The sequence below is a fragment of the Myotis lucifugus genome, unplaced genomic scaffold (genome assembly GCF_000147115.1).
Source record: "Myotis lucifugus unplaced genomic scaffold, Myoluc2.0 scaffold_140, whole genome shotgun sequence".
Taxonomy (NCBI): domain Eukaryota; kingdom Metazoa; phylum Chordata; class Mammalia; order Chiroptera; family Vespertilionidae; genus Myotis; species Myotis lucifugus.
The window spans coordinates 350,609-374,766 of record NW_005871188.1 but is presented as its reverse complement, the minus strand read 5'-3'; the positions used below and the strand labels follow the sequence as shown (position 1 = coordinate 374,766).

Genomic DNA, 24,158 nt, shown 5'->3' with positions numbered 1-24,158 from the left:
TCATAGTCACACCTAGTGGACACTTTTATACTACCCTCATTTATCTTATATCACCTTTCAACAACATTTAACACTACAGACCACTCTGTCCATCTTGAATTATTTTTTTCTCTTACCTTCTGTGACCCTTTTTTCTCCTCTATTCTCCCCACTTGTATGACTACTTTTCCTCAAGGCACTTTGCTGACTTATCTTTCCATTTCTTAAATGTTCATACTTCTCAGGTTTTATTCTTGCTCTTCATTTTGTCCTTGGATAATTTTCTTCATTCTTGGTTTCTGCCAGTGGTATGTTGGAGCCAGGTTCTTAGATGTGCATATATTTTCTCAACTCTTTGTTAAATGACTGTCATGTTGGTAGCTTTAAATTGGCCAAGCTGGAAGTATTCATGCCATGGAAATCGGAAAATGCTACAAATGGAGTATTCATGCCATGGAAATCGGCAAATGCTACAAATGGGGGGGCAGGGAGGTGTCTCTGAAAGCTAGATTAACAGCACACCAATGGCTTCAACAATGATGTATATGCTGCCAATTCCCAAACCTGTGTCTCACACATTCTGAGCTCCAGTCATTATTCCCTGCTGATTTCTAGTCAGCTCCACTTGAATGCCCAAATAGAGCTCATTTCAGCATCTCAGTAGTCTTCCCTTATCAATGGTTTCACTTTCCACAGTTTGTTACCCGTAGTAACTGTGGTCTGAAAATATTAAATGGAAAATTCCAGAAATAAATAATTCATAAGTTTAAAATTGTGCACCATTGTGACTAGCATGGTGAAATCTCACACCACCCCACTCCATCCCATGAATCATCCCTTTGTCCAGCATGTGCACCCTGTATATATTCCCTTCCTGTTACTTAGCAGTCGTCTCAGATTGATTGTCACAGTATCACAGTGTTTGTGTTCATATAACCATTACTTTACTTAACAATGTCCCCAAAGTGCAAGAGTAGTGATGCCCGTCATTTAGATATGCCAAAGAGAAGCCATAAAGTGCTTATTTTAAGTGAAAAGGTGAATATAATACAATAAGATATTTCAAGAGAGAGAAAGAGACCTCATTCACATAACTTTTGTTACAGTATATTGCTATATTGTTCTATTTTAGTATTTATTGTTGTTACTCTCTTACTGTGTCTAATTTATAAATTAAATATTCATAGGTATGTATGTATGTATAGTTTATAATGTATACATTATACATAAATGGGTTTGTATGTATGTATAGGGAAAAAAGAGTTAATATAGGGTTTGGTACTATACGAATGCAGGCATCGACTGGAGTCTTGGAACATATTCCCTGCAGATAAAGAGGAACTGCTGTATCTTCTCCTCAACTAGCCCTCTTCTACGCTAGTCCGTGCTTTGGATAATGGCCCCACTAATTCTGTCATCCTTGTAGAAAACCAATGGTTCTCTCTCCCTTGACCAGTGTATCTAGTTTATTGCTATATATATTTCTCCACCTTTTTTCACAAAAGATTGAAGTTAGCTTAACAATGCATATAATAGGGCAGGATGGAATAATTTCTCTCATAGTGATTGTAAAGGAAGGAATCTGGGCAAAAGAAAAATAAGCACCAGAAAAATAGATGAACTCAGAAGTGAGATAGGTACACAAAACACATGCCATGAAGTCCAGATAGCCATATCTTGCAGTTCATGAACATCCTGACTATCACAGCCTATTTATTCACCCTCCCTGCCACAAGACCTACTGCTTTCCCATCCTCCCATTCACTTTCCACAGTGCTTCCAGAGAATGATTCTCAAACTCTAATCTGATTCTATCATACCATCTTTTTCTTCAGCTTAGAAACTTTCAATATCTCTCTACTGACTTTGGGACAAAGTCCAAGCACACACCCAGAGGAAACCTCCAGAAGATTTTTGGTTCATCCTTTAAGATCCATCTCAAGTATCACCCCTCTGTGTAACTTTCCCTGGCTCCCAGTTGGCACTTCTTCCACTGTACATCTATAATCCTCAGATATATCTTACTTTATTCAGTTTACAGTTGTTGAATGCCTACTTTTATGCTATGAATTTATATTTGTTATTAAAGATACAGAGTAAGACCATCTTTGCTTTGTAAGAACCTCTAGTTAAGAAAAAAATTAAGCAAATTATAGATAGTATGATAAGTGTAGAAGAGAGTTCAAGGTATAGCGATAACATGGAAGAAGAGGAGGAGCACTGTCTCATTGCACATATCACATTCTATTGTGATCATTCTATTGTGTTTCTCTCCCATTGGAAGGGGAGGCCTGTATATTCTATGCACTACAGTACAGAGTACAGAGTAGGTGTGCAATGGTGGGTATATGTTGGATGGATGGATCAGTGAATGAAAGAACTGTCTGTAATTATTTAGAATATTATTGACAAATTCCAATGAGTCTTGCTTCCCTGGTCATCTGTTACCAGCTTTATTTAGAGTTGGGTGAATAGGGGTGTATCAGTATGAGGACATGTATATTCTTATACTGTATAGGTTAAATCCTTGCCTTGGGAACGTCTCTTTGTGGTTCAGCAAGTTTTGAATCTGTTAGCCTTCAAGGAGGAGCTCAGGGCCTAGCCTTTTCAGTCAGCCCTTTGCTAAACACATCAAAGAAGTCTGTCACTTGATGGTTCATTTGTTTTACAGCTTGCCAGAGGCTCAGGCAAAAGGTCCCAATTAAAAGATCTATGTGTTTCTATGGTCTCTTACTCAATGGTGAGGGAAAAATTCCCAGGGCTTCATCACATCACTGAACAATGCATTCACTTAATCTGACTGGATTAAAATAAACCAAAAAAAAGCCCCATGCCATTCTATAACTGTATAGTTCAGTTTTACCCATAGTCCAATTCCCTGTAATCTTTGAAGGCTTCTGTTCATGCTGATATAAAAGTGTCTAGACTCTAGAACATTGTTTCTCATCCTGCCTTTAAAAAAAAAGGAAAAGCAATATCGGACTCCACCTCCAGAGAGTTGCTGGCCTGGCCTGCAGTGGGACCCAGGCATCAGTACTTTTGAAGGTGCCCTAGTTGATTTTAATGTGTAACCAGGATTTGAAAACACTGGCTTAGAATCAAGGCCAGAAGACTTAGCCTGCAATTTACTTCAAAAACCTGCCACCTAATTATCCTTCAGATCTCTACCTAAATGTCTTCTCAGTGGGGCTGCCCCATCACCCAGTCACTGGAAGAAAGAGTGAAAGTTTAAAGGCAAGAAATGCTGTACTCAGTAGAGAGTCACAGAACATCGTTAGTGATTGATTCAAGACAAGAAATAGCACTAAATTGCAGTGCCAAAGTTTGCCTATCCCTACACTTCTTTACAAAATAAAAATAAAACACCTTTTTATTCACAAAGTAATATATGTTTGTAAAAAAATCAAACAATAATGCTAAAAGTGAAGCTTCTAACCCCCTTTCTCCAGGAGTAACCATTGTTTATAGTTTAGTTTTATCATTTAAAGTATATAATGTGTACACAAATAATATGCAGGTTGGTTAAAACAGAATTGAACACTTTCAAAATGTATTACTCAGTAGCTGTATTATATATAAACATGTAATTAAAGCCTGGAGTTGCCTTATGGTAAGACAACTGTAAGTGTAACTTGACGATTTAGTACAAACTCCATTTTCATAAGGTAACCTAGTTAATGAGTGATAGATTTTTTTTAAAGTGTTCAATTTCTTTTTACTTGCCCTGTATTTACACACACACACATACACTCACTGTCCAAAAATGTATTCTTAATATACCCATTATTAATGAAGGTTGATTATTTTAGAAGTTAGTTCTATTCCCTAAATTGAAGATTAAATTTAAATTGTTTTAAAGAGGTGAAAAACTTGGTAGTACCTTCTCACTTTACCACAGTTCAGCTATTTGGAAATACACTAACTAGTTCAGGGGTCAGCAAGTCATACCTGTCAAATCCAATCCTTCCCCATTTTTATAAATAAAGTTTTATTGCAAAACAGCTGTGCTTATTAGTTTACATATTGTTTATAGCTGTTTCTGTGCTGTAATAGTAGAGATGAGTAGTTGTGACAGAGACCATATAGCCTGTAAAATTTAAAATATTTACTATCTGGTTCTGTTATCAGTGGGGTGCTCTCCCTGTCCCCATCAATTGCAGTGGAAATGGAAGTGATGTTGAAAAAAGGAGTTTTCGGAAACTCACATGGCAGAATGAATGTCATTTATTTGTGTGAAATTAAACCCCTGAGTTTCCAAGGTCCCCTCTCCCTCCACCGCCATGGAAGAAGTCCAGCTATGTCTTTAGCAGAGCTAGGATCAAAGCTGATGCCCAGGGTTTCCACTCTATATTTGCATGGTCCAGTCCAACATCAGGCTAGCTTAAGCTGTGTTCCCAGCTGCAGTCTGTCAGTCCACTGCATGTGGGGTCCATATGGCCATGGGCCATGCAGCTTCACCACATGCCTATGGAGTGAACACAGGTGAAAGCAAGAAGAATAAGAGAGGAACCAGAGAACGATAATTCCTTTAGCTGGGGATTTTAGCCTCCTAAGATTTCCTGCGCTTACGGTGAGTGTACCCCCACTAGCCAATCTATAGTCCCCAGTACCTTCCCTATGTCATCCGGACTCACTGCTTGTGTGCCTCTCTTTCCCCAGTGATCTGTAGGGAATGGACTGGTGGTTCCCTGGGGAGTGTGAAATTGCAGCTTCCTGGTGAAGCTGCTCAGATGGCCATGCTTATAATGCCTGGCCTCCCTTTTGCTCTTTTCCTATTATTAATATCTAGTTGATTACAACCGTAACAGTTCTTTAGGAGAGAAAGTTGGCTGACTCCTACCCTGGTTGATCAAAAAGATTACACCATCAGTAAACAATCAGAACAAACCAACCAAGCCCAGTGTATGAGCATGTGTTGATGGTTCTGGTGTTTTACATTCTAGCTATAGAAAGAGTGAACTGCACATGTTTGATTGCTTTTCATAGGAAGAAAGTCTGCCAGAGCATTGGTAGGTGATAGGGTGGGGAAGGAGTGGGGAGACATGTTCTATCTAGCTGGGCTCTGTCTTCCTGCTAGGCAGGTCATATCTTCTCCCTTTCTATTCTCCACCCTCCCAAAGGGAACAGTGCTCATTACAGATGTGGCTAAGGTTCTCAGAATACCTGTAGGTTTGATCCTTTGAATTTAAACCAGTCTGCCCTGTCTTTGCTGCCAAGCTTCATAAATTATTTTGGTTGAACAATTAAAGGGCTGGGCATCTTGTTGAATGCTGCTCCAGGTGCAGTGGGCTTATGCCTCTCCCACACCCAGCTGCTCAAAATGCAAGGTAGGAGACCCCACACAGTGTCAGCTTTGAGGAAAACACTACAAGGCATTTAGTTTTCATCTTTGCTGGGCTTGTCTATTTTCCTCCAATCCCAATTTTGTTGAAAATGCCCCTCTGGAGATCCCATTGCAAGTCTTCCAGTGTTAGGTCTCTAAGTATTTGCATTGACCAGCTTTGGAAGGTGTGGTGCCAGGACAATCTTGCCAGCCTGACCACCTCCTCATTTCTCTGTCTTGGTCTCTAATGAGCGCCTCCTTCCTGTGGAACTTGTAGTGTGAGTTCACAAGCTGTTCTCTCTTGGTGTATCCTGTACAGACTGGCCCTGAATTTGGTTTAGAGTCAGGGTTCCAGCATCCCTGTTAAGTTATAAATTATTTGGAGGTTGGATTAGCCTTCTCCCCTTCCCCTTTCTTTTTTTTGCAACCCTTGCAACTCCATGTTCAAACATTTCCCCTATAGAAAATGGCTGTTCATATATTAAAGCCCCTGATGAATATTTGCTTTCAAGGTTCTATGGTTTAGAGCAGTGGTCGGCAAACTCATTAGTAAACAGAGCCAAATATCAACAGTACTTCTTCAAAATAGACTTGCCCAGGCCGAAAACCAACTTCTGCACATGGGCCACGAAGTTGCAATCGCACTGTACACACGCCCACACGTGGTATTTTGTGGAAGAGCCACACTCAAGGGGCCAAAGAGCTACATGTGGCTCGCGAGCCGCAGTTTGCCAACCACGGGTTTAGAGTATCCCTATAATTTCCACTGTAAGCATTCACATCTAGAACCATCAGTTTCTCCCTGCCACTTTTTCATTGCTTTCACAAGCTTAGTACACAGCTACACACTCTCCTAGTAGTTCAAAGAGAGGATGGAGATAGCCAAAATTTGAATGATCTATATAGCTGAGAATAAGTAAAGCTGTATTTGTGCCTAATTTATATAACTAAATGTTTTTGCCCATTGTATAGGTGTGATTGGCCTGAATTTTTAATGATGAAATTGCAGAATTGGAAGGGACCTTAAAGATCATCTCATCTCATCGTACAGATGTGGAAAGGGCCTATCGACCTGAAGTGGCTTGTTTAAAATTATGAATCCTACTCCTTTAGGCCTAGACCAGATGGCTTAATCTATAGTTATATTCCACCCATAAGACTTCCCCTCTAAAGCATGATTTAAACAAAAGGAAATACCAGAAACTTCACTCTGGGTTCATATTGCTTTCTCTGATGAGAATGTGTGTGATCTAAAACTCTCTCTGCTGTCTGCAAATCAGACATTCTTGTTGGGTTGCATCAGAGTCCAGGCAACATGATTGATGAAGAAAGGGCAGAGGAAGGATGACGTAATGGCTCGTGCAACGTTTACCTGCGAATTATCTCTAGCTGTGTGCTGCTCGGTGTCTGTGTGACTCATGTACTGAGGCACTGCCATCCCTGTTATTCAGCACTGTTGTCTCACACTTACCTCACCCTGTGTTTCTCTCCTTTTCTTGCCAAATCTGATTAGAAGCACTTTTGTTTTAAGCCCATGTTTATGAAGCCATAAGAGGACTTTGTACCAATGACCATGTGGACAAAATAAAAGACTGTTAGAACAAGCAAATTACTAACTGACTTGTTCAAATCAGCTTGATGTCTCTCTCAATTTAGTTCAGTATATACTTATATAGCACCTACTATGTGTGCCCTGCAGTGTCAGTGCTAATAGTTTTCTTCCTTACATGGCTGTTTTGTCTCTCAGTTTCAGTTTGACAAATTGACAACAAACAAACCTGTACCATGTCAGGGACTGTGGTGCATGCTTTCACATACACTTTTTCTTGTAAACCTCAAAGCAGAGCAATTCTGCTTGTACCCATTTTAGAGGTGAGGACACTGGCCCAGTTCACTTAGCAAATATATGTCAGAATTTGGATTGAATCCTAGTTTCTTAACACCAAGTACAGTATTTTTATTCACTCTATCACAAGTGCCTTCGATTTGTGTACTCAGGGAATTTTTGCAAGAAAAATGCCCAGTTCTCTCAAGTGATCTTCATCTTGATATAGTCTCTGCCTCTGTTTTTTGCTTACCCTTGGGATACTACAAGTCAATATGTATATTCTTTGGTGGATTTGTATCATATGAACACAAAATTTTCATGAATTACACTGCTCAGGAAATGAATATAAAAAGAAGTAATAGCCCTGACCGGTTTGGCTCAGTGGATAGAGCATCAGCCTGTGGACTGAAGGGTCCCAGGTTCGATTCCGGTCAAGGGCATGTACGTGGGTTGTGGGCACATCCCCAGTGCGGGGTGTGCAGGAGGCAGCTGGTCGATGTTTCTAGCTCTCTATCCCTCTCCCTTCCTCTCTGTAAAAAAATCAATAAAATATATTTTTAAAAAAAAGAAGTAATAACAATTTACTTATGCAGACATGTCTATTCAGGTTATATTCAATGAGCCTATGCCCAGGAGTGAGCCTGAGATAGGAGTCCTGTATTGATTTTTCTCAGTCTGTGTTTGTTCCATGTTCTCCCTCAAGGTGAGCATCTTGCTTTGCTCAGTATGCTGTTTCATACAACATACATTCTAAACATAAGCCACTGTCTCATCTTGTATTCAGCCAAAGACATGAGAATCTATACCCATGCCAGAGGAAAAACCCACCTGTGCTGGGCCTACGTTGAGATAGTATGTGGACTTCCAGCATAGGGCTTTCCTAGGGGATTTTCAAGGTAATTTTGACATAATTTGAGGTTTTTTCCTTATAGATTCTTTCAAAAACCTAAACCCAAAGTAGAATACAGCACCTATAAGTTGATATTGGTAGGCAGGGGATTTTTGTTTAGGTTGAACTGATATTCTTAGACTCATCATGTATATTGGTAACTATATCTTCGGTTTTCTATTTGTTGTGCCAGGTTGGAAGTATTAATAAATACCAAGAAGATCAAATACTCACTATGTTCATAAGAGAATCTTGTTATCACTGAAACCAAGGGAGGAGAAGCAGCAGAAGAAAAGTGTGATGGGGGCTCATTCTGTTGAAGTGTAGTGGAGAGAGAGAGGAATAAGAAAACCCCATTGAATTTAGCCACTAGTGACCTTTGAGAGAATAGTTGTGATCATCATACAGGTGTGGGGAACATCTGGCCTATGGGCTGTGTAAGGCCAGTGAAATCATTTGGTCTGGCCATGCCAAAGCATTAGGGGTGAGTTAATTAAACATTTGACCAAATATAGCAGGCTAATTTTTAAGTTGGTAATTTTGTATGGCCCAAGAATGATGTTATAAATATCCAAATGGCACTTGTCAGAAAAAAGGTTCCCCATCCCTGCATCATAAGGTCAGAAGCAAGATACAAGATATTAAGCATTATCTAATATCAGAGTAGTCAGCAAGATATCATGAATCCAAGAAAGGGGCAGGAGGAAGAGAGGGCACAAGGGCTGGGAATTGAGGTCTGGGAACCAGGGCTGGGTGACAATAGTACCTAAGAGGTAGGATTTATAGGTTAAAAGCAGAAGCACATGGTGTCATCAAGAAGAATTCAGGCTTCTAAGCTTTTGTTAGATTCACTCTATGGTACTGGTGGGAAGATCTGGCCTCTGAGGGCCGTAGAGGCAGGAGAATCATTGGTGTCTGTTGGCAAGCAGCTTCTCGTAGCCTTGCACCCATAGCATAGTAGATTTCATGTTGTTATTACTTTTTTGAGTAGTTAGGTTCTAATTTGCTTGCAATTTGGGAAATCAAGGCTGGCTCTGCAAGGCCGACATTGTTGGATAAGGGAATGCCAGAAATCAGCATAAGTAAATGGAAGGCCAGTAAAGGTTCAACTCTCATGAGTAGAAAAACCAACTCATTCATAATACCAAACCTCATCATATTCAAGGAAGCAGAGTTAAAGGACACCTTCCTTTCTTTCCTTTATTTGTGTAGCTAAACTAATAGCACCTTGCATTTTTAAAAGTGAAATCCTGTTGGTGATCATTTTCTTTCAGATTGCTTACTTTGTATCTTTGACTCACTATGCAGTGTGAACTATAGGAGACTGCTTGAATACTGTCACTAAGAGACAGGCTGATTTGGAGAAGTTTAAGCTTGGAGGCTAGGGTGCTCAGATTAGGACAAGTTCTCACAGTGGGACCCCTGTATCCCTGATGTATGTGTACAAGGATTCCCTTGGGTGCTTATTAAAGACTAGAGGCCCGGCACAAAATTTGTGCACGGGTAGGGTCCCTAGGCCTGGCCGACGATCAGGGCCGATCTGTGGGGTGACCAGTGGGGCGATGTGGGGGGCCCCCGCTGGCACCCGCCTTGGTCCGCCTGGCACCACCCGCTCGCTGACCCCACCACCTGCCGCTCCCCCTGCAGGAGGCAACTGGCAGGGCAATTGGGGGGCGGCGTTGCTTGCTCACTGGCCAGCGCTGCCTGCTCCCTGTCTGGCCCTGCCCCCCAACACCGCTGCTGGTTACCTCCCTCTGCAGGGCAACTGGCAGGGCAATCGGGGGCCCCCACTGGCAACTTCCTTGGCTGGCCTGGGGCCTGCGGACTTGGGACAGCTCCTGCATTGAGCGTCTGCCCCCTGGTGGTCAGTGCAAGTCATAGTAACCGGTCATTCCACCGTTCAGTTGATTTGCATATTAGCCTTTCATTATATAGGATATAGATTCCATAGGCATATATATCCTAAGAAACCTGAAACACCAATCAGAAGAATGTATGCACCCCTCGGTCATAACAGCACAATTTACAATAGCTAAGATCTGGAAACAGCCCAAGTGCCCAGCAATAGATGAGTGGATAAAAAAGCTGTAGTACATTTATATCATGGAATACTGTGCAGCAGTAAAAAAGCAGAATCTCTTACCCTTTAAGATACCTAGAGAGTATCATGCTAAGTGAAATAAGTCACTCAGAGAAAGACAAGTATCACATGATCTCACTCATATGTGGAATCTAAGTAATAAAATAAACTGATGAACGGAGTGGATCCAGAGACATGGAAGCATGGAACAGAGTGCAGAATCTAGGAGGAAAGGTTGGGGAGGTTGGGTGGGTGGGAAGTAATCAACCAAGAACCTTGTATGCATATATGCATGGCTCATAGCCACAGACAATGGGTGATGAGGGCAGGAGGCGGGGGTGGGCTGGAGGGAGTCAATGGGGGGAAAGGGGACATATGTAATACTTTGAACAATAAAGAATTATTTCAAAAAATAAAATATTTTTTTAAAATATAAATTCCAGAGCCCCACCCTAGGCCAACTAAATATAAATCCATGATCAGATGTGGCTCAAAAATATACATACTAGCCCTGGCAGGTGTGGTTCAATTGGTTGGAGCATCATCCTGTATACCTACCTGTATACGGAAGGGTTGTGGGTTTGATCCCTGGTCGAGTAAGGAAGGCAACCAGTTCTCTCTGACATCACTGTTTTCTCTTCTCTCTCTCTCTCTCTCTCTCTCTCTCTCTCTTTCTCTCTCTCTCTCTCTCTCTCTTTCTCTCTCTCTCTTTCTCTCTCTCTCACACATTCCCTCTCTCTAAAATAAATAAGCTTATCCTTGGGTGAGAATTTTTAAAAAGAATATGCATATTAATAAGCACCCCTGAGGAGCCTTATGAAGCCTAAACTTTAAGACCCACTAGTCTAGGATGTGTATGGAGTGTAATAATCCAAATTCTATAAAAGTAACCTTTTTTACAACCCAAATTCTTATTCTAAAGTTAAATTTTTTTAATATATAATATAAGCATATTTGCTTTAATGAAAATTTATAAATCTCTTTGAAACTCTTAGGAAAACATTTAAATGCAAGGTACATGCAAAATGTTAGCAGTAGTAATAAATAAACACTCTTGGATATGAGGAAAGAGAGTTTTTATGAATTCAGAAAGCTTTGTGTTTTGTGAAAGTTCTGTCATTTCCCATGAAGGGAAAGAGGTGAAAGGAGGGAAGAATACAGGGAAAAACTTGGCTTTGAAGATTCAAATCCCTTTTCTGCTTGCCTCCAAAATGCAGCTGCTTCCTACTCACAGTCATTTTGCCACAGGCCAGCTGTGTCTCATTCATTCCTATATCTACTACCTCTTTTCAACCCTTATACACCCAAACTTGAATGGAGAATAGCAGAAAAGAGAAAAGCAATTTGATAGAAAATAGAATTGAAGTTTTATAGAAAAGAGGGAGGCAATGCTTCTGGGTTCTAAAATAACCTAAACCTTTAAACCAGAAAGCCCTTAGCCACAGACTTCCGGGTAAAACCATTTGTTGTAGTTATAAGCTGTGTGGGGGATGTAGGTGTATTTGGGGAGTGCTAGGGGCAGGGGCAGTAAGAGATTGCCCCAGTTGAGATAACCTCAGAAACTAACTCAAATTGGGCTCTTGATTAAATTTTGTTTTTGTTGTCTTTGAATTGTTAACTTTGTATAAATTGGTTCCCTAAATAGTCTCTAAATTTCTTCATAATAGAAACTGTTATCTACTTCCTTTGAGTACATTCACCCACACACTGCTTTCCTCCTTTTTCAGAATCATCATCTCTACTACCCACAGATGGATAAATTTGAGTTTCACCTTTCACCCCTACTTTTCATCAAATTATCATCTGCAATTTTCTGCTTAAAAAAAAAAATTCTTCCACATAGTCATGGAAGCCATCATTTAAATCTTAGAAGTTTTAGTTTTCCTCTTTTTATATTATATTATTAAAACTCAGCTTTGGAATGATAAGACTCCAGCTTGCTTATCTTACATCATCTCTTCCCTTAAGAAAATTCCAATTTGGAATGCACTCAGCCCTAAGCATAGTGACTCTAGAATTTGCTACTTAGATTAAGAAATTAAAGCTAAAAGCAAATGTTTCTGGCACTGTTTTGAATCAGATAACCAAATTAATAATTGCAGCATGTTAGCCAAAGTAAGCAAGCATTCTTGATAAGCAGAACCATGATGCATTGTCTTGAGCTGTGTGATTATTAAACCATTGCAAGCTCTTAAAATTGAGCTATTACTAATATGCATTATAAGGGATATAAAATTTTTTTTACTTTCCAAGTATTTTTGTATGGTCTCGTTTTATGTACTCTTTGTCCAAAATCTTACCATATTCATCTTCATAACTCTTTAGTGTCTTACTTAGCTGGTATTTTATACATGAGTTTTATCCCATCTCTTGGCCTCTAATTTTCCCTGACTTTCTCTTTCTTGTGTCCTTGGTATTCATTAGCCTAATAACAGATGTTTGAAATGGGAAGACAAGAGGAAATCACCCGCCATTTTCTGTTCTAAAGGCCTTTATAACTTTTTCTATTTCTTCTTCATGAGCATGAGAGTCAAGGATTCAAGTCTCTCAGATTTAGTGTTTTTATCTTTATTGAAATCAGTATATCTTCTTGCCTAAATTTTTTTTAAATGTGTTTTTATTGATTTCAGAGAGAGAAAGGGAGAGGGAGAGAGATAGAAACATCAATGATGATCGGCTGCCTCCTGCACACCCCCCACTGGGGATCAAGCCCACAACCCAGGCATATGCCTGACCAGGTATCAAACTGTGACCTCCTGGTTCATAGGTTGACAGTCAACCACTGAGCCACAGCGGTCAGGTTAGCCTAAAATTTTTACGTGACTAGAAAACCAAGTTCATAAACCTAATTTTTGCAGGTTCACTGATCAATTTTGTATGAAATATCAAATTCGGAAATCCATGCATGTACATCTCCCACCACAAAACAGTGGTACAATGAGAAAAACCAAATCATGAAGGATGCAAAAGTCCAGTCAGAGGAAACCATAAAAGATACATTATGCAATGAAGTACAGAGTTAGGGACAAGACACAGGTGCCGGGAGGCTAGAATTGTTGCTGGATGTATAGAGACTTTGCTCTGGTTGCAGTTACAGCCAACCTCCACAGTGCTTCAAGTCAGACAAGTGCTTTATTGGTGGAAGCTGGAGTGTTGTATAAGCAAAATGGGCCTTGTTGCTTTGAGCTCCGTTGTTATGAATTGTAATATGGATTGACAAAAATCATTGGGAAAGACATATTAGTCATCTAGTGGCAACAGGGAGTTGGCAAGAGCTGGCCACTGAAGGAGTAAAGGCAGATATCTGTTGGTGAGCAGATTTTCATGGCCTCCCACTCAACTGGTTATTGCAGAGCATGGGGTTATTAGTTTTCTAAGTACTTAGGTTCTAATTTTCTTGCAAACTTAGGGAAACTGAGGCCTTCCTTGGGGTTAGGGGTTGGAGTTGGTTTCCCAGCACAACCTTACCATGAAGTCTATATACAGGGGGTGCCCTTCTCATCTACAAAGTTGTCATAATATTTTCCACCTTCCTGATCTTTGTACTCACATCATTAAATAAAGTGCTGCTGCCCTTGGAGATAATCTCTTTTCTCGCATCTGGGTTTTAGTCTTGCAGTAAAGCTGCTTAAGCGGTGGGGAGGAAAGAGCCTTTCCATAAAGTTAAAGTTTTTCCTGATAAAAGGTAACTACTCCACCCCTCCTTAATTAGTTCCCTGCCAGCAATAGCATAGACTTGAGCCAGTGCCATATATTTTAATACCATAAGGACTCGCTTGATAAAGGCTGTGCATGGCAAAGGGAAAAAAACAGCCAAAGTTTCTAAGCTAAAATTTTCCAAGATTTCCATATGAGATGCAGCCAGGGTACCCTTCATCTAATTGTTACCATGTGTTTGCTGTAGTCATTGGTACCCTGCAAGTTTCATTCTCCAGCACTTCTAGAGATTAGAAATTACAGGAAATGCTAGCCATGTCATGATGGAAATCTACTCTAGCTACAGAGACTTTGGACTTTGACAAAAAGAAGTACAATGGCAGAGACAGGGAACAACTGTGGGATTAATTCTGTGATCTTTCCAAATAATTACTAAGTAATTATTGGTCTGTTAGTCAATAGCATTCAGTATTGTATTTCATTGCTCCATTAATATTTTGCATGTGTTTGCTAGCTTTGTTTCCCTTCTTGGTATACACTCTAGATAGGAAAAGGATTGTATTCTTGCTTTGCCCTTATATTTTGTGTGGAGAACTACACAACACTAAATAGTTGTTGGTATCTGATTAATTGAAGCAAAATGATTTCCTTGATCCCTGGGCATAGGAGAGATAAATTAATGAATAATAATTGCAGAGTACTCAGACAATTCAGAAAACTGCAATAAATATAAGAAACATAAGTATAAGAAAGATATATTTTTCTCTATGTGGCTGATAGTGATTTTCAGATCTCATATAATGATAGTTTTAGCCTCAACATCCACCAAACTTTACCATAGTTGCTAAACTATTTTATATAATAAAAGGATAATATGCAAATCGACTGAACAGCAGAACGACCAGTCGCTATGATGCACACTGACCACCAGGGGGCAGACGCTCAATGCAGGAACTGCCCCCTACTGGTCAGAGTGCTCCCACAGCCAACCTCCCGCAGCCCCTCCTCTTGGCTGGCTGGCCCCTATTGGCCCCTGGTGCTCCATTTGTAGAGACCTGCTTCTGGGTTGGGGTTTCGAAGGTAGCAGAGCAGCTCCCTCACTGCAATCTGTTGAAAGTCAGCCCTCGACACAAGGGTTTGTCTTGCTCCTGTCCTCTCCCTACCCCAGGGGCCGCCCGCCTGCTGCGGTGGCAGCACGGTGGTGAGGGAAGGAGGAGGGGGGTAAGCAGGGAACCGCACGGTGGCATCCGTTCCTTCCCCACCTGGCCAGCGACTGTCACCTCCTCTCCCAACCCTTCCAGGGCCTTCGGGCCCGGGCTGGGACAGGAAACCAGGGGTGGGTGGTGGTGGACGCAGCCCCTTTCCCAGGGGGGCCAAGGGACGGCTCCCTCCTTGGGGCCGGCAGCCAACCTCCCGCGGTCCCTTCCCCCTTCCCCCTTCCCCCTTCCCCCTTCCCCCTTCCCCCTTCCCCCTTCCCCCTTCCCCGTGCACGAATTCATGCACCGGGCCTCTAGTGAATAATAAAATTGACTGGTTTATGGTAGACTCAAAAGGAAAAATAAAAGATCTGTTACCATTAAATATTAGAATGTCTCTGATTGAGAATTCAACTTGACCACTCAAGACTTTGTCTCCTGTTCGAAAAAAATTAATGGATTTTAACTAAACTTCCAATATTACTTAATATAAGATTCAGCCCAGCCAGTGTGGCTCAGAGGTTGATCATCGACCTGTGAACCAGGAGGTCACAGTTCAAGTCCCAGTCGGTCAGGGCACATGCCCGGGTTGCAGGCTAGATCCCCAATGTGGGGTGTGCAGGAGGCAGCCAATCAATGATTCTCTCACATCACTGATGTTTCTATCTCGCCCTCTCCTTTCCTCTCTGAAATCAATAAAAATATTTAATAAAAAAGAATATAAGATTCATCTTTATTACAGTTTATTTTCCTGTTGTCCTGAAACAAAATGATGGCCAATTTAAATTTCCATGTAATTTCTCTGAGCAAGTTAGAGCTCACAGTAATGGTAATAATAATGGTAGCATTAAAAGCAGGAGCAAGATTGCCTGCCCCTGTTAGTAACCTAAGCAGTCAAAGGCATTAATGGACCATGAAAACTGGAGAGCTGGGGTGACCGTGGGTCAGAGCTAATGTACATAGGCAAGCACAGTATAGAGGAAACTTTCATCGCCTCCACTACACTGGGCCTTTTCTCTTGATAGAGCAAGCTCTTAATTTCCCCAGGTTGTTAATCTGGCACCTTTCATGAACATCAGTGTTCACTTTGGAAAATAAAAAAGGAAACAGCCAAAACATCTAAGTGTTAAGGGGGAAAGAAAATCAACAGAGGAAATTACAGTAGCTCTTGATACAGTGGCACCTTTTTCTGGAGTCAGATGAGGTGAAGATATTTGAAAGTTTGCAGCTTTGACAGTCTCTCTTTAAGACAGTAACCAGAGGTTTTGGGAGAGAATGTGGCATGCATATGCTGCCACAGCTTAGTTATGGCCTTTAAGGCATATGTGCCTACATATTCAAAATTGGCCTCTTAAAGTATATGTGAGAATCAAGTGATTTGAAAGTAAATACCACGTCTTTTCCCCTTTGCTTTTGCTCCCTGTTTGCCATTTCCTTTCTAAGGTTAATTACCCTTTCTAAAGGAATTGGTATTTCCTGGCCTGGTATAGTTTATGTTTGCTTTGGATAGTTGTTAAGATACCTGCCTTGTCTTATGGAATCTAGTATATTGAGGGTTTGAGTATGATACCAAGTTCTCACTTTCTTCTCTCTTGTTTTTAGGTAAGTCATCAGATCGGAGTTACATTTCATTTAGTGGAATTTTCCATTTGGTAACGTATTGCTATTTTTGTCAAATGTAAACTTTCATTTTTGTGATGTCTCAATCTGTATTTTCCCACACATTTGACCTCCGTAGTATACTCTATCAAAGGCAAAGGAGGAGGGAGATGGCTGGGAAACAAGGAGAAAGGCATATAACTAAATATATTTATAAGTCAAATACTTTTGAAACAAACCTACTTCTTTATGGCTATTTCTATCAAATTTGCCTTTTAGAAAATGGAAATGCAAGAGTTATCATGTTTAATTCTATTTATAAAGCATTGGGCTTACTTTAGAGACTCCACCAAGTTTAGAACAGTGGCTTTCCATTTGTTTTGGGTGAAAATCTGACATTCCTCAGAATTTTACTCTGCATCTTGCGAAAACATTTTATATTATCAGAGAGCTTTTCTTTTGAGTCATAGTTTTGAGTCTTTAAATAGTTGTTTATTTTAAAACACAGTTACTAAATAGAAGAAACAAAATACACAGTTTTAGTAGTATAAAACCAGGATTCTGTGGCGCATAGTTGGTATCAGAGCTTATGGTCCATAATAGTAGAAGGTTGAAGCCTCCAAGAGTGAGTATAATGACAAGGGGGACACATCCTCCCATCAGATGGCTTCTCCCTGATGTTCTCAATCTTTTCTCTAGTAAGAAAGGATGTCTGTGTCTGCTACACTTTCTGCAAAGGTAGGGAGAGTCATGAATTCTAATAATTATTTCTATAGAATGAGGCATTATCAATCTCTTGAGGAAGAAGCAACCAAAGCCTAAAAAATTCTACTCCCAACATCATGCCTTACCCAGCATTTTTGTTTGTTTGTTTGTGTGTGTGTTTTTTTATGGGAATGTTTTGTATGTTTTATTTTAAAGCTTAAATAAAAATATATAACTTAAAATACCCAGAAAATCAGTTGGATGCCACATTTCTTTAGTTCTACTATTCTTTTATCTCTTCCTTTTCACCAGTTTTTAATGTTTTAAACTACATGCCTGGTAATTAGTTAAAAATCCTACAGAAACCATGGAACATTGGCATTTATTGTTGCTGATTCAGCAGAACCACGGTCCTTTTATAGTGGATGAAGAAGTGATGGTCATTGACATTTTATTTTAAAAGTTTAGTGGCTGAAGCAAACTTCCTACTAGGTTGGTAGGCTACACCTTCTCTTCTAAAATATAGGCCTCACCCCACAGTTCTAAGAGCATATAGGATGGGGACCATTTATAATCTGCAAAGCACTGTGCTTTTTGGTTGAATTAATGAATAGATGGATGAATGAATGAATAGATGGGTGAATACATATATTTTCATATTAGACTTTTTAAGTGAGTTTTAGTATTAGAAACTTTAAAAAATGGATAACTTCTCATTATAGTCACAGTTACCTTGTGTCTGGCGTCATATGATATTTTTCATATATTTCCATATCAATAATCATGTACCTAAATACCTTTGTGAGAGGAATGGTAAGTGGAAAGAAAGGCATAGATAGTATCCGTTAACCCAAAGTATTCAAAAACAGTTTTTCAAAAACAAAATGTTGTTTGATTCTGTCCTTGAGTTGGATTTTTAACACCTTCCTCTGTCTTTTATGTTCCAAAGGGATAAAATGTCTAAAAATTATTTCTGGTCCTTTTATATCTTTACACTAGAAAGGATATTGGTAAAATGAGTATCTTGTCATCCATAAGATCTGCTAAATATTAATTGGACAAAAATAAATTAATTTCAATGCTGTTTTCCCTTTTTCTTTCTTGAGAATCTCTCTAGTTTTCTTATTGATATCATTAAAAGCCCAAAACCAACAAAATATTCTTTGTATTTCCTGAGAAATTGGTTATTTGAGAAACTCCAGCATTCTAGTATAGTATTTTAGAATTTTGGAGAAAATTTGTTGACTACATGTCACCGGGTAAAAGGTAGGAACATCTGGAAATGAGAATTCTTCCTAATACTGTGGAGGCTGGAAGAAGTTTTAATGCTTAAGGAGAAATTCACCCCACCCTGTTCCAAATTAAGTATTGCATGCAGTTCAGCCAAAATGCCATCAGAAAAGGCAGAGACATGTGGGTTCCTCAATTATAAAATGAGTTGATATCAAAACCAAATCACCAGTAATGGATTGATTTCTGGATCCCTAAGCATATTCTGATAGCAGTCCCATTTCAAGGCCAATAAATTGAATTAGATAAAATATCCCTACGTCCCTCCCTGATATTGAATAGATCTACATAAGATAATTAATTAACAACTCAGAAATTGTTTGAATATGACATGAGAATAAAGGGAAAACATTAAAACAGGCTAATAATTTCCTTTTTTACTCTAAGGTTTCTATTTAAAATTCAAACCATATTGCCCTTTGAATAGTGCTAGATACTAGTAAACAGACAAGATTTTATAACACAGTTTGTTTATTTTATTTATTTCTTAATTCTCACCAGCGGATATGCTTTTTATTGATTTTTAGAGAGAGGAAGGGAGAAAGAGAGAAACATTGATGTGTGAGAGAAACATTGATCTGTTGCCTCTTGCACACGCTCTGACTAGGGATTGAACCCGCAACCTTTTGATGTATGGAACGACGCTCCAACCAACTGAGCCACACTGGCCAGGGCAGTTTGTTAATTTGTTTTTAATCTGTGAGAGCCTGATTACTACGGACCAATCAATCATTATATGATGTTTTGAACATATTTATTTTTGTTCAAATATATCACACTGATCACCTTAATCAGATTAGGAAGTGCCACCTATACTCATTTTTTTTAATACATTGGCCACTTTCCAATCAGCTACAGGTTTGATTTGTAACCGTTTCTGATCTTGTTCCCTGTTTTGATAAAAAAGTCCACTTTGCATATTCTACCAGTGTGTTCTCTTATGGAAAACAGTATCATTGATGATCAGGAAAAACCAATATGGGAGGTAAAGTGATACTTTTTCAAATAGTGACTGTTTCCATAAATACGTATTGAATGTATATTGTGTGGGCATCCTGGAATGGGATTCAACAGGTAACATAAATCATGACCATTTGTGAGTTGTGAAACTGAAAGCATAGGTTTTCCCTGTCTTCTAAATCTCAATCCCCAGAACAAGGAGGATGCCATGATGTCCAGCCGTGTTTTCTATGGATCACCAGTCCTGTGTGATGTACTAACAAAAGCCAAGTAAATTTAAGAAAAATAGCAATCAATATTCTTGATAAGTCATGGTGCAAATAAGATAAATCTGGTAAAAGCTCTAAAATGTCCTACACAAAGAAACAAATTTAGCTTTGCTGAACTAATTTAATTGGGAATATACTTGGAAGAAAACGAACAGTTTTCTTTAGAAGCTTATAAATCATGTATTCTATTATTTTTAATTCTATTTCCATTACCTTTTGAGACTCTGTGAAATTAAGAATATCTGATCCTTCTGTCTGTTCTTCCTCCATGCTATCCCCTACCCCTGATAGGAAAGATGAATGGAAGAAAGGAGGGGAAGTAGGAGGAAGGAAAGGGGCATGTGTGTTTGTATATATATTATTATTAACTGTTCTTAGTTGTTATGTGTCTGTACAGAGCCATTGTGTAATCCTGGTATACTTTAAAACTTTAATTTATACTAATATAAAATCAAAGTTATAAAATTGTTATATTATGTAATTAAATACAAAATATTTTGATTCTGTAACAAATGAATAATGATTAACTGAGAAAGTATGTCCTATAGTTAATGAAGTTAAATCTGTATTGGAAGAATTTTTTTTAATTTGTATACACAAATTGCTATTGTTTCTATCATTTTTATCATAGGTTATTAAGTTTAAAAGTTTAAACTTTGCACTCGGATGAAAAGTTATAAAGATATTTGTACTATAGAAAAACGTACACTCTCTAGAATCTTTGAATTGTTATTTTGGATAATAATATTTTCTCATTCTTGGAGGAACCTCCCCAACACTACCATAAGCTCCAAAACTTTAAAAGTATATTATCTTAACTGGTTTAGATGAAAACTTTTTTAAGATATTTCCATTTATTTGCCTTAAAAGAACATATGCTGACCATACTTTTTCTATGACCCAAGGTCATTATCTAGTTCACTTTGCATTTCAGCAAGTGTACCTCCTGCGTCTGATGATCCTCTCGGGCTCTTTTGGATGCATTCGTGTGTTTACCACTATTAGACAGCTTCTGAATGTTGTGCTTTGGGGCTATTGGGTCAACTTTTTATAGCATTTCTGATTTCCTTGCTGTGAAGACTGGCAGACACCTGTGAAGGTGCCTCACTAAGCCTCACTCCCTAATCTGACATATTTATTTTCACTTCTAATCTTCTGTGAGGGTGAAGCTAAAATAACCAGCCATATGAACATGGGTGTAAAGTAAGAGCACATTAGGAAGCACTTTTCTATGTAAAGTTCGTGACATTTGTAGATTTGGGCTGCTCAAGAGTCCTTCTTTTGCTTATTTCTTGACCCTGAATTGTTCAAACATTTTAGATACATGAAATGTTGCTACACATTTGCTAGTATAAAGTAGATACTTTCTTGATCCCTTTCCTTAGTACTAGTAATGCTTCTAGGAACACTTCCGCCTGTGTTATCTTGTGACCAAGTGAGAATAGTTGTGTCTAAAATATTAATCAGCATAGTTCCATCTAATTATAGTTCACAGCTTCCTTATGAGCCATTTTATATTTGCCTGAACCTTGGTTTAATTTTGAACTATAATGAAGACCTTTAAATGGATTACTAGTATTTCAAATTCATAGTTTGTGACTGTCTATTTAATTTACAGTCTGTGACATTACATATACACACATATGCCATAAAAATTTTAATAAAGGCTTCATAGTAGGCTCATTTTTATATTCTCCTTTGTCAAATTGATGTGTCCTAAGAACGTCTATTATTAAAAATCTGTATTTACAAAATATTTGTTAAATTGTGTGATTCTGTCTGATTACCAATTAAGCTGAAAATTAATGGAGTGCTTTAATTAATGGAGAGAAGGCCAACCCAGTGTGTACATTATACAGATCTGAAAGAACTAACGTGTTAGATCAGGCAAGGTTTCTAGGACTTGATATAGATTGTAGCAGTAAAGCTAGATGAGGTTTTTAGCACCTCCAAGTGACTATTTTAATTATACCTGTTCTGTAATTACTTTTCCTATTATTAGTAATTGTTAGTTAGCTCATCATATCCCTTCAACACCTTTTTATCCTCTTTAACCCTCTGCTTTATTTACATGTCCAAATCTACCTGGCACCCACATTACCAAATGAGAGCAAGCAGGAAACACTATAATAACTGAAAAATGAAATGCCTCTGTATATGCTTTGTATTACCATCAACATGTATACTGAGATCTTTTTTGAAAAATCAGTTAAAGAAGAAATTTGAGAATCTTGGGTTACCTGTCATTTAAAGTTAAATTGTGATATGGTCTATTTAAAGAGTGTAGCAGATCCTTTTGTTTTTTTCCTCCAAAATTATTTCTAGACTTCTTGGGTACAGCTATTGATTATCTTTCCATTCCTTTTCTATTTAAACGTTTTCTCTTTTTAAATAGTATAAATGTAAGCCAATGCATGTTTCTGTAAGAGTGTGCTTCACATTCTATAGGATTATAATCTTCCTTTCAAGCTGTTATCACAACAGTAGGAATAAGTAAGAGAATTTTCATCATATTGTCATTTACCTTTATAGGTGTTTTTTTTTCATTTGAATTTATTTTTTATTCATTTGGAATTTATGGGAGAGAATTCCAGAAAGCTAAGTGGTTCTTTCCCCCTCTCTCCCTCCCTCCCTCTCTCTCTCTCTCTCTCTCTCTCTCTCTCTTTCTCTCTCTTTTTTTTTTCATTTAAAGGATGTGGGTGGCTAGCATGAGATTGAGGGCAGGGAGTGTATGACACAAGGAAACTAGCTTGAAACCTCTACATGTTAAATGGTTTTACTTTCTGAGTAATATCTCTGATTGAATAATCACCCTGTGTAGTAGCCGTACATGTTTTAATCTTTGGAAAGTCTTACTATAATTGAGAAGTTTGCTAGCATATCATGTGCTATGTAATTTTATTTTCTAAATTTATGTGGCATTTAATGTCTTCATTGCTCTGTGCAAACTTTTAAAACCTTTGTATCTTCATTTCTTTTATTGCTCCCACACCCTTTTCCTATTTTATCTAATTTTTTGCAATTTACTTAGCCATTTTGCAAATAAACCTTTTGCAGATTTTCTAAAAGCTGGATTATTTTACTATGGTCTAGTGCTGTGGTTTCTTAGTGACAGACAAGTTTACAACCGGAAGCTGTTAGTTCCTTAAGTTCAAAATCTGTACAAGTTTACATTAGAAAGCCAAAATATTTCCTCTGTAATCACTGAACTTCCAAAAGAAGACAGAAACTGAGCCGATTCCTTAAGCTTCTGGGTATTTTGAGGGCCTGAGATAGAGCATGTGAGACCCAGCATTGCTTTGGTCTTTTTTTTTTTTTGAGAGTTGCAAATGGGGTGATATCTTTTGCCAAGACCTAAAAGACATAAAATCTAAATTGGCAGGAAGGTAGCCTCTCTTTCACCCTGTTCTTACAAGAAGAACAGCAGGTTACAAATGAATAACTTTTTTTTCAAGCAGTCTTAAAAGTTCAAGTATTGGATTTTTTTAGTGATTTATCTTAAAATTCACCAAGTCAGTGTGTATATTTCTATTTTCTAAGAGCTAAATTAGAAGGAAATGAATAATTTAAAATTTTCTTTGTGACAGTGTGTTCTGCTTTTTAAGGCTTGTTGATTGCCTAGACCTCAAATCCCCATGCAAAATTCCTTACTATTCTTACCTAGAAAATTGGAGAACACAGTCATCCCTATGTCACTGCTGTTCTAGATGTTAAACAAAACTGTTAAAAGTACTTGAGTTGCCCTAGCCTAAAGGTAGTTGGTTAGAGTGTCGGGCCTCACACCAAAGGGTCACCGGTTGGATTCAGGGTCAATGACACGTACCTGGGTTGCAAGTTCCCAGGCCCTGGTTGGGATGCATGTGGGAGGAGGCAACCAATAGATGTGTCTCTCTCACATGGATGTTTCTCTCTCCTCTCTCCCCCTCCTTCCTCCCTTCCACTCTCTCTGAAAATTAATGATGAGGATTAACAAAACAAAACAAAAGTACCTGAGTTTCTGGTGACACACTCTAGAACTCTCCTTATATATAATAAGTTCATTCTTCTTTGGAATTGCTAAAAAAAGTGAGACTAAGTTTTGTGCCCTCAAATATATCACTCTTGGTTTATTGTTTCCTTCCAAGTTAAGCATCTTTAGCACCATTACTTCAAGAAATAAGCTAACATAAGCCTAACCAATGGACACAGACACCAGGGGGGTGAGGGCATGAGTGTGTGTGTGGGGGGAGGGGTGGAATTGGGGGATAAGGACACATATGTAATACCTTAATCAATAAAGAAAAGAAAAGAAAAATAAGCTAACAGTACACAGGATTAGGCAAGAAGCTTCATAAGAGAATGAGTCCTCAGAATTTCAGAATTGCCTCATTGGAGAGAACATTC

The 24,158-nt window shown here is 38.7% G+C and overlaps 1 protein-coding gene across 2 annotated transcripts in view; it reads left to right on the top strand.

Annotated features, from left to right (window-relative positions):
* CMSS1 (cms1 ribosomal small subunit homolog (yeast)) overlaps positions 1-24,158 on the top strand; it is a 384,439-nt gene that overhangs the window by 193,693 nt on the left and 166,588 nt on the right. The window contains exon 1 of one of the 2 annotated variants that reach the window (XM_023758848.1): positions 17,214-17,289. The exons of the other annotated variant lie outside the window; for it this stretch is intronic. Coding sequence (XP_023614616.1) covers positions 17,229-17,289 — 61 coding nt within the window. The 5' untranslated portion in view covers positions 17,214-17,228. Of the gene's footprint in view, positions 1-17,213; positions 17,290-24,158 lie in introns of those variants that run through there. 2 annotated transcript variants of the gene reach the window in all.